This window comes from Lycorma delicatula, chromosome 12 (assembly GCF_047948215.1).
Source record: "Lycorma delicatula isolate Av1 chromosome 12, ASM4794821v1, whole genome shotgun sequence".
Taxonomy (NCBI): Eukaryota; Metazoa; Arthropoda; class Insecta; order Hemiptera; family Fulgoridae; genus Lycorma; species Lycorma delicatula.
The window spans coordinates 58,292,305-58,308,625 of NC_134466.1; the positions used below are offsets into that span (position 1 = coordinate 58,292,305).

Consider the following 16,321-nt stretch of genomic DNA (forward strand, 5'->3'; position numbering starts at 1 on the left):
TCTTCATAGAGGAAAGCTTTTAAGTAGTAATTTATTAAAAAATAATAATGTAAATGTTAGGTTTTTTTTATACAACAGGTTTTTTCATATTGATTGCTTCTAAATGTTTTAATATTAATCTATAATTCCTATTTTAAAGCAGATCTATGATTCATGTTGTCGCTCATAATTTATATTTTTCAGCTGTGCTTCCTCTTTAAATAATTAAATGTATCCATCAGTGTATTTAAAGTTAAGACATTTGATTCAGGAACTGTTTTGAATGTGTTGTTCTTGTTTTATGTACACACACACATACACACACACACACACACACACATACACACACCACATATATATATATATAGGATATTCATACAGTAGAGCCCATTTAAAATGAATGCATTCTAACCAGCTACTAAGTGATTACATCATCCAGGTGGTTACTGTTCTTAGAAATTTATGGTTGGATTTGAACAGTGCCAAATTAATCACTCTTTAATATGTATTTATAAATAAGTATCAAGGTTTTCTTTTATTTGTTACATTATTCTATTTAATTGATTAGAATACTGTACTTTACCAGTATTTTTGATCAGATGATTTTTAATTCTGTTTTGTATGATGAAACTTCTATTTTTAATTTAAATTATACTGTTTATATTTATATATAGGCTATTAGCCTAATTTCAATTTAACAGTTAGTCTTTTACTATTATATTCATCTTATTCTTGATAGTGCCATTAGCTAAATGCTTATGACAACAAAAGACCTTTTTCTTTAAAGAGAAAAGTCTCTTTGAGATATGTAAATCAGAAATTTTTTAGGTATATCACAGCTGAATGAAAAATAGAACAGGTGGTGTAAAGTAACAAATATGTGACCATTTCTTTGAGGAGACTGTGGCATATTCATTCATATATGTTCCTAGCCTATGCTTCCCATTTCCAACAGATCCCTGGAAACTAACATGAAAAATATCTGTGAGATTCTAGCCAAATATTTCAATACACTCCTCAACTGTAAAGTGCCATCAGAACAACTAAGGTTTGTAAAACCTACACCAAATTCTGACTACACCTAATTCACACACAAAGAAATTGCAAATGTAATCAATTCATTGAAAAACAAGAAGGCTCCTAGTGAAGATAGAATTATCGCAGAATTCTGGAAATTGGACCTCAAAAACGTAACGTCTAAAATTCACAGAATAATATTGGAAGTCTGGAGAACAGAGAAAATCCCAAAAGAACAGAAGAGTGCCTTGATACAACCACTCCATAAGAAAGGAGACAAAACAAATTCAGACAATTACAGGGAGGTCTCACCTATAAAATCCTCTCTAGAGCCTTGCTGAACCGACGAACTCCAAGCAGATTCGCAGATTGGCGAATATCAGGCAGGATTCAGAAGAAGGTCCTGAATCGAAGAAATATGGGACCTCAAGACCATGCTACAGATCGGACGATCTCGGAACATTACAGTCACAATTGTCAACTTCAAAAAAGTCTACAACTCTGTTGTCAGACAAACTTTGTTCAATATCCTACAAGAATTTGGAGTCAATAGAAAGACTAGAACCATGATCCAGGAAACATTATCAGGAACCACCTCAAAAGTCAAATTCATGGGAAAAATCTCAAACTAATTGAAGTTCACACAGGAGTCCGACAAGGGGACGGCTTATCATCACTTTTGTTCAGCATCATCTTGGAGAAGGTAATCAGAGAATGGGAGAAGTAAGTCAAAGGCATCCAAATCAAAGGCATGATTTACATATCTCAAAGAGATTTTTCTTTTTAAAGATAAATATGAGATTAAATAATATTACATGAGGTTTAGATCGGGCAGAGTGGTGGGGGTTAAATCTGCGCTTCCATCCAACCCTACTGAAATATGAGGTTTTGATCAAGAGTAGTGGTGGGGGTAAAAAATCTGTGCTAGAATTGGTAACGTATCCTACTGAAATTATAATGTATATATTATATTCTACAAGGTTTGCGTTAATATAAAACACCTAGTACAGAATATTGAGATAAAACATATCTTACCTTAATTTTACCATGAAAGTATTTTTTGCAGGATTTCATATCGTCAGTCATGATTGAAATGTGTAAACTGCATATTAAAAATTAGAAATATTAAAATATTGAAAATTGTGTGTAACTTTTTTATAAAAGTAGGTACAAAAGAATAATATGAATCTTAAAAATATTAGTTTCAGTAAAATTATATATACATATTGTTTCTACTCATTATGGGAAAGTACCTTTATCAAATCAAAAAATAATAGTATTGGAAATGTACCCCTTAGAGTTAAATATAGAGGTATAAATTCTTCTAACTTTTTACTTTTGCAGCCTGCTGCAATGAAATTTTTTTCTGTATGATTACTTTTCGGTAAATGTTTTTAAGATGTGATGTTTATTACAACCTTTATCGCATGTTTTAAGGTATAATATACATCCATCTCAAAAACAGAAGTTTTTTTAATGCATTAACTATAACTATTGGCTTAAAAATGATTAATTTACTTCATATTAGATATGATTGATTAGGTTGGAAGTAGTTATCAATTTTTATCTGGAAGTAGTTATAATAATATTTTTTTAGTTTAAAAATCAATCAGATCCACATTTATTTCACAATCAGTGAATAAATAAATACAAAACTGTTTGCATGGGCAAAAGTAACATCATTTGTAGAAGGATTAAATTTTAAGTTCTACATACCTTTTAGCTAGATCTTATTTTTGTAATGCCCATCCAGTCCAAGAATCAAACCCAATATCAAAGCTACCTCAGGCTTACCATAGTGATCAACTACAGAGGTGAATATTACTATAAATAAAATTACATAATGGCCATAGGTTATTTGTTATCGTACTTATCCCAGGCACTCCTGAAAATGCAACCATTTTTAAGAGTAACATGCATCCCATGCCAAGTGTATTAAGAAAAATGAGCGTGAGACAATTTCCTGTTTATTTTCTTCATTAGACACAGTTGACTTCTTCAGAGGATTGATTTTAATGTTATTCCTGAAGTATTAATAATTTTAATTTTGGTTCAAATTTTAGTATTAAAAATGTAGGTGTCATGTTTGATAATAATTTGACATAAAATGATAACATTGGTATGACATTTAACAGTTTTTGAGGGTATTCTTCTAATAAGAAATTTTATTGAACACTTCTCCTGTGAATTAAATTCAAAGTAATAGTTCAAAGAGTCTGTCTTCAAAGTTATTCTTTACATAACAGTTTTCTTTAAATTAATATGGTAGTATTATGAAGAATTGGAGCTGTAATGAAATTTGATAAATGGAGATAATTCATGCACTAATATTGTTATTTTCTGAATTTAATTGAAGATAATCCAGAATATCTCTTCAATATTTTCTTTTTTTTTGTGGCTGATATAAACTACCTCAGGAACCCATGAAAGAGTTATTGGTTATTCCTGATCATGAAACAGTTATTCATAAAAAATTATTTCTTGTAGCTGCCTATTAGCGGTCCTCAAAATTGGAGCTGAAGTGGGAGACTAGAGGCTAACTCAGCTCCTGAACGGTCCAGACCTGAGGTCCTCTGGGACATTCATTTACACTGGTTAGCACTCCAATCACTAAATTTATTAATATATGCTGTCACGGCATGAAATTACTGAAATAATAATATTGTAAAGTGGGTACATATGATTTAGTTGGTAGAGTGGTAATAAAGTTAGGCGTGTGGGGTCTTTGATCTTCCACGGGTAGGCAGTTAGTTTTAGTAGTTCCTGAGGGCTACCTGGTAGCCCTCAGAGTTAGCCTGGTAGAGTTAGGTGTCTGATATCTTTTAAGAAGGCAAATTTTGACTAGCGCAGAATTTACTGATGTGAATGTCTTTTGAGGCATTTGCATCGGTGTCACCTCACAAGGCCAGCTGATGACTGTGGAATGTGATCAGTTTAAGGGCAAGAAGATGTCCTCCGATTAAGCCACCAATGGCTCGAAACAGAGGGGGTGGTGTGGCAACCAGACATGGAGGGAATTGAGAAGTAACTGCCTATTAATTATAGAACGGTTACTTGATAACATGAAACACATTAATAATGATTTACAATTTGGTAAATCAGTAAAATTTCTTTTACTAGTACAGCTCTGATAGGTTACGGACTTGTTTGAAGGCAATTCATTTTGTTTTGTTAATTTTGCACTTATGTAAGTGTTAGTGTGTGTTTTTTCAATTTAATGAATATTGTTAGTTTTCCTTCCATTCATTTGTAATATGGATTTTCCCATGTATGGATAAAAATTTTTTGATGTTTAAGTTGTTAACCATTATTATATTTAAAATTGCTTTAATTATAAGTACCTTAATGTTCTTATATAGAGATTGCATGGTAATAATGAAGGAATATTGATTTATTTTGTATATATATATATATATATATATATATCAGTAAAATATGTTTTTTTAAAGTAATTTTATCAGTAAAGTAAAATTAGACCCTTATGGCTGTAATTTTGATTTTTTTATTTAGATTGGTTTTTAAAATATGTAAATAATTACAGCGTTCAATTTAATATTCTGAACTGAAATAAGTCTATTCAGAGTAGAATTGTTGTATTTCTCTTTAAATAATAATAATAAATGTTTATTAATTTTGAAAGTTTTATTCTATTAATATTTTGATAATTTATATAAAATATTTTAATAGATTTAGCTTAGAAAAATTTTAAAAATTGTAAGTTATGTAATAATTTATGTTTAATTCAGCATAAATATGTATGTGTATGTATTTGACCACAAGTGTGTGTGTGTGTGTGTGTGTGTGTGTATGTTTTGGGTTGTTGGCATGATAGGGAGTATTAGATGTTTTGGTTAGTAGTAATGGAAAGAAGAGGGCTGTATATGTTGTAAAATAAAATGTTGGCGAACATTCACTTTAATTTATTGTATGTTTTGCTTTTGCGTTGTAACATCAATCAATATAAAGACAGCGAGTGTCGCAGTGTATAATCTTAAATTATATGACGTAGCTTATGGTACCATCACAACTCTATATATATATATACACACACACACACACACACACACACACACACACACACACACACACACACACACACACACAGAAAGAGAGAGAGAGAGAGAGAGAGAGAGAAGTGCCAACTGTTGTATTTTTTCATCTTTTTTTTGTTTGGCATTATTTCAAATATCTTTAAATAGAACATTTATACTGGTGGCATATTAACAATACTCTGTGGTTCTGGCTACTGTGCGATAATGGCCAGTCAAATTGAAGGGGATATACCGGCTATTTGGCATCATACCTTTTTAATTATTTCAGTTGCCGTTTAAACATACTGTATTGTACCGTGCAATATTTTCGTGAACTTTCACTGTGTTATCATATTTGTTAATCGTAATTAAAATACTTAATTAAATTATTTTTAATAATATAAATTAATTTAAGTAATTTTTTGTGTTTTTTCTGTTTATATGGTATATAGATTTTTTTTTAATTACACAATTTATTTTAAATTATATTTGAAATTGGTGGTTTTTAAATTTTTATTTATTTATATTTTAAGATTACAATGATCATTTATCAGTAATAAATTAAGAAAAAATGAAGGGAAACTCCATATAAAATAAAAAAATTAAAAAAAGATTCTGTTATTACATCCAGTATTAGCTAACGATTTTTGTTTTTTTTTTTTTTTTTTTTTTTACTTCACACCATTCAGTTTCTAGAAAGCTATTCTTTGAAATGTTTCAAGTATTATCAAAAAGCTGACTATCTGAATTGACCTCTCAGGTTGCAATCAGATAATTTGATAATATGACATATTAATTATCAAGTATTAATATTTTTCAGTGTAATGTGTATTATTCGGTATTTAAAAATAAAAATACTCATCAAATAAATTTATGTTAGTAAAATAAACAAGAAAAAAAAAATTGAACAGTATAATAGAAAATAAAACAAAATAAATGGTATAATAAAAAACCTAAAAAAATAAACTTTACTTTTGGAAGTAGCATTTATTAAAATTGATCTATAAAAAATAAAATTAAAAAGATTTCAAAAGAATATTAAATAAAATTATCATTTAAATTTGAAATTTTGTTTTTCTCTTAAGAAAGATTGTTATGGGACCCTTAGCTTTAAAGTTGATCATCTTCTATGTGTTGCAAGATCATGTTATCTTTTCTTTTTAAACCAAGAATTCAAGTAAAATTATATTCTTTCAACCAATTCTTAGTGTTCAATTGATTTCTTCATGTGACCTAGTATTTTTTCCATTTATTTTTTACATCTTCAAATTGCATTACATTCAGTATTCAAGCTTGTTTATATTTCTACAGTAATCATATACTCACGTAGAATTCAATTTACTCATGACACAAAGAAGTTTAAAATTGTGAATAGCTTAGTTTTAAAACATAAAAATACATCAGTTCTCCTATGAATGTGAGTTGAAGAAATTAAAATTTTATTTAAGTAATAAATACTATTTAAAAATATATTACCTGATAAAAAAAAAGTTTTTTTTTAATATTTCTGTTTTATTTTTAAATTATGTGTATTAATAATGAATTAAGTGACTGGAAAATTAGTTATCTGTATAATTTGTCATATTGTTATCAGGTTGTAAGTATGTAGTTTACATCTTGCTCAGAATATTTTATTTCAATTTAATCTAAATATATATATATATATATATATATATATATATAAACTATGGATTTCTTGTACATTTTTGCTTAAAAAATTATATTTTGTATACCTTTATGTTTATTAAGATACTAAACAACTTGTTTGTATACTAAATTATATTTTTTTTTATATACATGATAACGTAACCAAAAATTTCTATGAATTAATCCAATGAAATTTATTTTGTAAATTGTTTTATTTATTATTACAAAACAAAAATAATAATACATCTTCTAACTTAAATTGCTTATAAATAATTAGAAAATATTAACATAAATAAACTATTAAAAACAAGTTTATTAAAATTACAACAAAAATTAGTAAATAATGTTTCTTGCAGTTTTACTGGCTTTATTCAACAGAGATTTAGTTGAACTGTATGGCTATTAATGCTCTGATAGTCTTATACAGATGATGAAAAATGTATAAGCTTAATGTTATTTAATTTCAGTTTATTTTGGAACCATTAGTATAGTCATTAATTGTTATAGTAATTTAAAGATTTAAATGACCGTTAACTTTATCCTTAAAACCTGGTTTGATGGTCTACAACATTTCAAACATTTTAGGAAATATCAAATATATAAAAAGATGTGAAGTAACGTTAAAGTCATGTTTAAAACCGGTTCTTGTGTAATATTGAACTAAAATGTTATTGTTTGCATTATTAAATGATGATTGAATTTACTTATGAAAATAGTCTATTAATTTTTATAATATAATCCAGAGTCCTTTTAAAATCTCTCTTCAGGGAATTATTTTAATTGGTTGCTTACAGTGACTATGAAAAAACCCATCTCATATAATGACGAACAGCATAATTAAAACATTTATTTTTGATGCTAGTTACATAGCACCTTCTTCAGTAAATTTACTGGTAATAATTATTAATACCACCATTCTTACAGTAGTTGGAAAATTTCTTTAGTATATAGTCAAGTAATACATTTGATCTTTGTTTCATTTATTTAATATTTGTTTTTGTTAACTTCAATATGTTTTTAAATTTTGTATTGTCGTGGTATTTTGGAAGATTGTATTTAGAATAAAATCAAGTTTAAATGAAATCAGAAGTACAAGTAATGACAGATAGCATGTAACAGTAACGAGTAATGTGGCGTGTTTATAGTGTTTATTTAGATGAGGGTGGTACTGTTGTTCTTTTTATAGCGTTCTAGAGAGAGAAAGAGTGAGAGAGTGATGATGAACTTGAAATACAGTCTTTTTTACTGTGTTTATACTATTACATTATGATTTAATTATTATACATCATAGACGACCTTCATATATCAATAATTAAATTTATATTTGCCTTGTTAAATCATTTTATATTCTAAACTAACATTTTTTTTTTTACTTAGTTATATCCATGATTAGTAAACTCTAATTAGTTATTATTTCATCATAATAATAATTATATAAAAGTATAGTACACCGTAAATAAAAATTTATTTTTGAGCTTATTATATACTATTTATTATTAATAACACCATAATTACAGTAGTTAGGAAATTCCTTTAGTATATAATTAAATAATATATTTGTTTTGTGTTTTGTCATTTATTTATTTATTTTTTTGTCAACTTCATTATGTTTTAAACTATTATGTTTCAATACATTACGTTAACCACAAAATAAATAAATTGATAATTTTTTTTTTTTTTCCTGACAGAAATAGCTATATTAAAGGGAAAAGTATGGTGATCATGTCAAAATTGAGGTATCAGGTTTTTTTGTAAGCTTAATATTGTAGATTAGATTCCATCCAGACCAAAGAACAGCATATGTATATGCTGTTTGTTACAAGGGCATATGTATATGTGTTGCACTGCTTCTTTGCCTTATATCTCAGGATCGACCCAACAGATTTTCTTCTAATTTCACTCAAATATTTCTGTGTATGGAGCATTTATTTAACAATTTTTTGTTTCTAAATTCATAAAAGGGGTGGAGGATATCATGTAAATACTAATTTTGAATTTCTTCAGAGGTATTTTAGAGAAAACTTTATTAAAGCAAATTTGTTAAGATTATTCTATATATATATATTTTAGAGAAATTTTTATTCAATTTTATTCCCCACCACTAAAAATAATATTTTTTGTTTTTTTTGCTTTTAACTCTTTACTTTTATTATTAAAATTTTTTTGTATTTTTCATCACTTTTTTTGTCTTCAGTCATTTGACTGGTTTGATGCAGCTCTTCAAGATTCCCTATCTAGTGCTAATCGTTTTATTTCGGTATACCCCCTATATCCTACATCCCTAAAAATTTGTTTTACATACTCCAAATGTTGCCTGCCTGCACAATATTTTCCTTCTACCTTTCCCTCCGATATTAAAGCGACTATTCCAGGATGCCTTAATATGTGGTCTATAAATCTGTCTCTTCTTTTAACTATATTTTTCCAAATGCTTCTTTCTTCATCTATTTTCCACATCACCGCTTTGTTTGTCACTTTATCCACCCATCTGATTTTTAACATTTTTAACACAAACGTCCAAGTTTCATTTCCATATAAAGCTACGCTCAAAACATATACTTTCATTAATCTTTTCCTGATGTTTAAATTAATTTTTGATGTAAACAAGTTATATTTCTGACTGAAGGCTCGTTTCGCTTGTGCTATTCTGTATTTTATATTGCTCCTGCTTCGTCCATCTTCAGTAATTCTACTTTCATAAAATTTTCTTTTCCTATTTTTACTATTTTTTACTTTTTTTACTATTCATTGGTTCATCTTTGTTATTTCTACTGCATTTCATTACTTTTGTTTTTCATCGCTTAAAGAATATTAAAATTAAGTAAGTTTGGTACCTATATTCTGGACCCAAAATGAGAAGCAACTTTTTCCATTACTTTCATAAAAGTTATACTTCATTTTTTTAATATTTTAAACAGTTCACTTTAAATTTTTTTTTTGTTAAGTATCATTTCTTTATAAAAAATTTTCTCTAGATTTCCTCACAGAGTAAGGAAGCCCTTAAAATTAAAAATTTTTTTGTTTGAAATTTTGATGCTTAAATCTTATTTTAGTGAACATGACTTGACTGGCGTAGCTGGGAATTCTGAACACTTATTTTGCCAACTTTTTTAATAACTGGTTATTTTTATAATCATATATAAAATAAATACCTTTTATTACAAAATAATAATCTAAAACTGTTGTAGCTTTTTAATAATGTTTAACCAGAATTCTAAAACGTCTGGGAACCTTGCGTATTATGTATTACTTATTTATATGTATTATAATACTTTACATTTTTTTTTATATTTCCTAAAAAAAAAAGAAAAAAAGAATTACCAATTTTTGTAGCAATCTTACTGAGTAATTACAATATTTTTTATTAACTTTGAAAATAATTTTAATTTAAAATAATATTTATTGCTGTTAGACTGCTTTTGGTTATACTCCAAATACTGGATCTGTCAGTATTTCTACATACAATACTAAGTTCGTATTGGCGTGTATATATATATATACATTTTAATGACGTTAAAGAACTATTCCTAAAAAGAAATCTATTATATTACTCCCATTACTGGGCATCAGCTTGTAATTGCTAAATAAATAATTTAATCTGATTAATAATATCACTCTACTCTTTAGCCACATAATTAATAACTTCTATATTTATTTTATTGAACAAAATTTGAAACGGTATTGTTAACTCTTTCTACACCTTCCAACAGCTTATATAATGGTTTTTAGATGTAGTTTCTATTTGAAGTAGTAGAGATTATAACGAAATATATTTTCCCTTTAATCCAAAAGGTTTTGGGTTTGAATTCTAGTTCATTGGAAATGGTTTTTTTCATACACTACCAAAAATTCATCAATCATTAATTTATTACTACTAGTTACCAGTCTATTTTTTTGTTGTTGAAGAAAAGATACAAGTTTTTACACAGTGCCACATGTACACTGTATTTATGTACATAAAAATTGAGATTTTAGGCTTAATAGTTAAAAAAGTATAAAACCAATAAACAAAACTATAAATAAACTAATATCCTAACAAATATATTTATAATGCTTACAAATGATGTTCAGATCATTTTATTTTGGATACATGCAAGTTATTAATTTTTCTTTCGTATTCAGTTGGATGATTATTTTTTCCCTGGCGTGTGTATGGTTTTTTGCTAGATTTACTTGTTTTACTCATGAATAATAATTTTATGAAGTGACAGACTGACATTTTTTTGTTGTTCATCTGTTTGTAGTTAACAGTAAATATTCATAATATTAACCTTATAATTAGCCCAACTGATAGGATTTATAATTAAAATAGGAAAGCTATTGTAAAACATTAGTGATGGAAACTAAATAAAAAATTAATTTAAAGAATATACATTGCATTTTTACTGAAATGCAAAAAAGTGTGATTATTGAGATGTGCTGTACTAAGGAATTTTAGCAAGCTTATAAAATATATGCCCACCAATAACTGAGGTGAGTGTTTACATCAGTTCCAAATTAAATTTATCATTTTTTAATAAGTTACTTTAATTTCAAATTAATTTTTAGTAGTAATACAGCAACCACCAGTTTCAAATATGAATGTTTCATTATACATGTGCTTGTATGTGAAATGTTGTCATCATATTTGTTTTTTATTTTTTCTTAGATTAATTATTGTTTTCAATATGTGAAGAAAATCTTTGATCAATAATTTGAACATTAATGATTTTACATAGAATAATATTATGTGAATAGTACATTTTGACATTATGCATTGTTTACAATGACTTAAAATTGTTTAATTTTTCATTTCATTTTGAACGCATATATTACATTTTGGTGTAGTTTTATTATTTAGTGTTATTATAACTATTTATCACAATGCCACTACCTCCAGATTATTATTATGGCAGCTTGCCATCATATTATTCACCATATTCATCACCGTATTCGAATTCACCGTACAGTTATTCACGAACACCGATAATCGGTTATTCCCCTTTAACTGCACTTTTATCGGCTAGTATTGGCGTTAATTCAATTGTTCCTCGTAGAAATTACATTCCTTATTTATCATCAATATCAGAATCAAGTCCATCTACATCACCAGTACTTAAAAGTCGTACTTTTGGCAATCGTAATTCACCCAGAAGTAATTCATCAGCCAGTCCATTATCCTATTTTCGTCGACAAAAACCAGTAATTATAGATACAGATAATATTGATGTTTCATCACCAAGAGATCCGAATAAAGAGAAAAAAGATTCCGTTTCTATGTCTGGACCTATACAAAGAGGTCGAACTGTTGTTAGAATGTTAACAAAAAAATTAAAAGAAAATCCTGGTTTTAAAAAGAAAAAGAAAACTCCTGGTGAATTATTAGTTGAAAAATTTTTAATTAGAGATAAAAATACTGATGAAGTTGAACGACACCGGAAAGATGATAATGATGTATATAATAATAATCCCAGTGATGTTATAAATCTTGAAGAAAGTGATAATCAGAATAAAAGTGGTTTAACTAGAAGAAATACAATAAAAAGGCATGTGAGTTGTGTCAAGAAAAAAAGTAGTGGTTCATTGCCCATAAATGAAGTTAATCAGCAATCATTAAAAAACCATGAAGAATTTGAACCGGCTGATCAAACAGATGTTAATTTAAATGTGGATGATGATAACGATCCTTCAAATAAAATTAGACGTTTATCAGTAACTGAAGAAATGTTAAAAGAACAAGAAGCAATTTTAGATTCGTTAATCATGGAAGAATTATCTAATGAAAATAAAAAAGAGATTAAACAGTTACATTCGACACCTTCAAGTCGTAAAAATAGTACCGATTTAACGTCAAGTACAAGTTTTGAAGATATTAGTTATACTGGTACTGTTAAACGTAATCATACTAAAAGGAAAACAAAAAAGAAATATACTGGTAAAAAATCATCAAAAACATTACCAATCGATGATGTCATCAACGAAATGAATGCAACAGCTCCAAATGGAACAGATATTACATCTAATAATAAATCAAATGATTCTAATAACAGTGTAAATACAGTGATGATAAATGAAGATAGCATTGTTAAGCAAGATAGTTTACAAAAATCTGTTAAAAGACCAACAGCTAAAAGAAAACGAAGTACTAGTACACTGCCATTAAAATTTATTATTGATGATATAACTGTTGAAGAATCGATTGAATTACCTGTACAACAAAAACCATTTAGAAAGTTGAATTATGAAGTTATTATTGAAGAATTGATGGAAGATGACACAAAAAGAGATTCATTAAAAATGAAAAACAATGAAGTACATAATAATAATCAAAATATTAAAGATATAAATCACAATTTATTATTAAATGAAAAGAAAAAGACAGAGAATATTGTTGTAAGTACAAAAGTAGATGATAGATGTTCAAATATTAAAAAAGACATAATAGATAAGTCAAATGAAAATAGTAAGGAATCTAATAGCTGTGATATTAAGATGGTAAGTGATAATATAAAAACCACTAATGATAAGGAAGATTGTAAAATGAGTAATTTAGAGAATAAAGATGCTAACAAATTTAGTTATAACAATATTAAAAATTCATTTACAAAACAGCAATCATCATCTAAAATTAATGATGATGATATTGAACAAAAATCTAAAACAGAAATTGATGATAAAAAGAAAGTTAATGATAATGTGTTAACATGTGATAAAAAAATCATTCCAATTGAAAAAGATAAATTACAGATTAAAGTCTTTAATAAACCTGTTGAGAATAATATTAAATTAATTAGTAACAGTGATAAAAAAACATCAGTTGATAAAACATTAAAAGAATTAGAAAGTAGTTCTTCAAATGATAATATTAAAACCAAGGAATCAGGTATAACAATAATTGAAAATAAAAAACAAAATGACATCAGTAAAAAAGACATCAGTAGTAATAAAACTAATGTTACCAAACAAAATTCAACATCTGCTGACACTAACAATTTAAAAGTGAAACAAATCACTGTCGGTATAATACAGAAGATTTTAATTGATAATGATAAACTTGATAAAGAAAATGATAAATCATCAACAATTTATGATAATGTTGAAACAGTTGATGAAAAAGTTTATAATAAATCATTGACAGTTCCAGGTAAATCACAGCCATTTTTTATAACTGATAATAGAAATACTGTTATTAAAAAAGAAATTAATAAAAGTACAGAGACTAAAAAATCTGATAATATTATTGATATAAATAAAAAAGAAAAATCTGAAGATAATTTATCAACTGATAATTATAAAAATGAAGCAAAGATAGAAATGAATGAATCTTCGAGTGAATTGGTAAATATTGATAAAAAAGAATCTACAGTAATCAATAAGTTATCAGAATTAAAAGAAAATAAAACTGAATTATCAGCTAGCAATGTGAAATCAAAACAACTTGATATTAGTCAGGATAATAAAAATAAACAAAAAAATATAATAAAAGAAAATAAGGATTCGTTAATTAATAAAATAGAGACTGATAGATTAGTTAAAGGAAATAATGATCAATTAAATGTTAAAACGCAAAAAACCAGTTTAAATACCACTAATACATTAATGATCAATGAAAAAGAAACATCTACCTCTAATAAACAAAATGACACAAAAATTTTAACCGATAAAGTAAAAGATAAGCAATTATCAACAAATGAGGTAAAGGATGAAAATGAACAAAAATATTTGCATAAAGTAATTGACGACGATGTACAAAATGATATAAAATCTTCTAGTAAATTATCTACAACTCAAGTTTTAAATAAAAGTTTATCTGTTGAAAGGAATTTTGTTATTAATAAAAAACAATTGCCGGATATTCTTAAAGATGCTAATATAAGTAAAACTAATGATTCCCATGTTTTGAAAAATAAATCAGACGAAAAATTTAATAAAAGTGACAAAACATTTGTTAATAAAGAAGTAAAACTGTTAGAACACACTGATGTTAAAAAGGATACTAAATCTACAGTTGAAATAAAAAGTACTAGAGAAAATAAAGAAACAGAAAATAAAAATTCAACCACTAAAAATGATAAAGAAGAGATAATTTTAGAATATAATAAAAAAGAAGTAACAACTAAATTACAAACAGAGGTTATTGTTAAAAATGAAAAACCATCAGAAACAAGTAAAATTGTGAAGAAAAGTTCTGGTGATAAAATATCTGATAAACAAAATACTGAAATTACTAAAAATTCAACTGAAATGAATAGCAATAAAATTATAAATTCTAATGATCTGCTGACATCGAAATTAAACAAAACTGCTCCAACTAAAGGTGTACAAAAAAATAATTCCAATGAATTAAAATCAGAATTAATAGGATCTGATAAAGAAATAGAAAATAAAAATTCATCCTCTAAAAATGATAATGAAGAGATAATTATAGAAGATAATAAAAAAGAAGTAACGACTAAATTACAAACAGAGATTATTATTAAAAATGAAAAACAATCAGAAACAAATAAAATTGTGAAGAAAAGTTCTGGTGATAAAATATCTGACAAAAAACAAAATACTGAAATCACCAAAAAATCAACTGAAATGAAAAGCAATAAAATTTTAAACTCAAATGATCTTCCGACAACATCAAAATTAAATAAAGCTACTCCAACTAAAGGTGTACAAAAAGATAATTCCAATGAATTAAAATCAAAATTCACAGGATCTGATAAAATTCTTAATTCTAATGAAGCTTCTGGGATGATTTCTACACTGAAAGAAAAATTAAAGATCGATAAAAAGAACTTAAAAGCTGAAATACCTTCACCAACTGATAATAAAAATAGTATAGAAAATACCGAAATTAAAAGTAATTGTAATAAAGAAATTAAAAACATTGAAAAAAATATTAAAAAGGAAATAGCTACAGAAAAGATGAAAGATGCTAATAATAAAACAGATAAAATAAAAACAGATGAGGAAATAACTGAAATTAAAAAATTAGAAACGAATATACATACTAAAGAAAAGACTACATTAAAAGATATTAAGGAAACTGATTCATTAAATAAACTGAAGAAATCTTTTGATGGATGTGGTAAAAATAATAAAAATATTATTTCTAAAGATGATAAAAAATTAAAACAGAATCCAAATAAAAAGACTCCTAAGGAAGAAATATTAGATAATAATAGTTCTTGTACAGAAAAAATCAAAATAAAATCATGTGAAACAAAAACTAGTGTTGTTAGTGAAGATATAAAGATGACTGTACCAAAATCAAATGAAAATAAAGAATATATTCTATCGGGTGATAATGTAATCGATTTGAAAGAAAGTAATTGTAAAGCAACAGTCAGAAGAAGACTAACAAAACGTAAAACTGTACTATCGGAGAAAAGATTATCGTTAGCTAAATATGAAGAACAACGTTTGTTATTACAAAATAAGAATGCCATTATAGCACCAATGAAAAGTACTATTACTGGTGATAGTGTTATTAAAAGTGATAATAGTGATATAGAAGACAGTTCCAGTGAAAAAGATGATTCAGAAGAGGAAAGCGATGACACCAGCACGAGTGAATACGACTCTGATTCAAGTGGTAAATTGATTTATATATTCTTTTTTGTTTGTTTGCTTTTAAATTTTACTTTAAAAAAACATTTTTTGTATCTAGATTTATT

The 16,321-nt window shown here is 26.5% G+C and overlaps 1 protein-coding gene across 3 annotated transcripts in view; it reads left to right on the top strand.

The window, feature by feature from the left end:
- Positions 1 to 5,375: 5,375 nt before the first annotated feature.
- The window catches only part of LOC142333012 (uncharacterized), a 99,333-nt gene continuing 88,387 nt past the window's right edge, over positions 5,376 to 16,321 (top strand). For 2 of the 3 annotated variants that reach the window (XM_075379781.1, XM_075379783.1), the window contains exon 1: positions 11,323 to 16,239. In XM_075379781.1, coding sequence (XP_075235896.1) covers positions 11,538 to 16,239 — 4,702 coding nt within the window. In that variant the 5' untranslated portion in view covers positions 11,323 to 11,537. Of the gene's footprint in view, positions 5,392 to 11,322; positions 16,240 to 16,321 lie in introns of those variants that run through there. The other variant, XM_075379782.1, reaches the window with a different exon arrangement.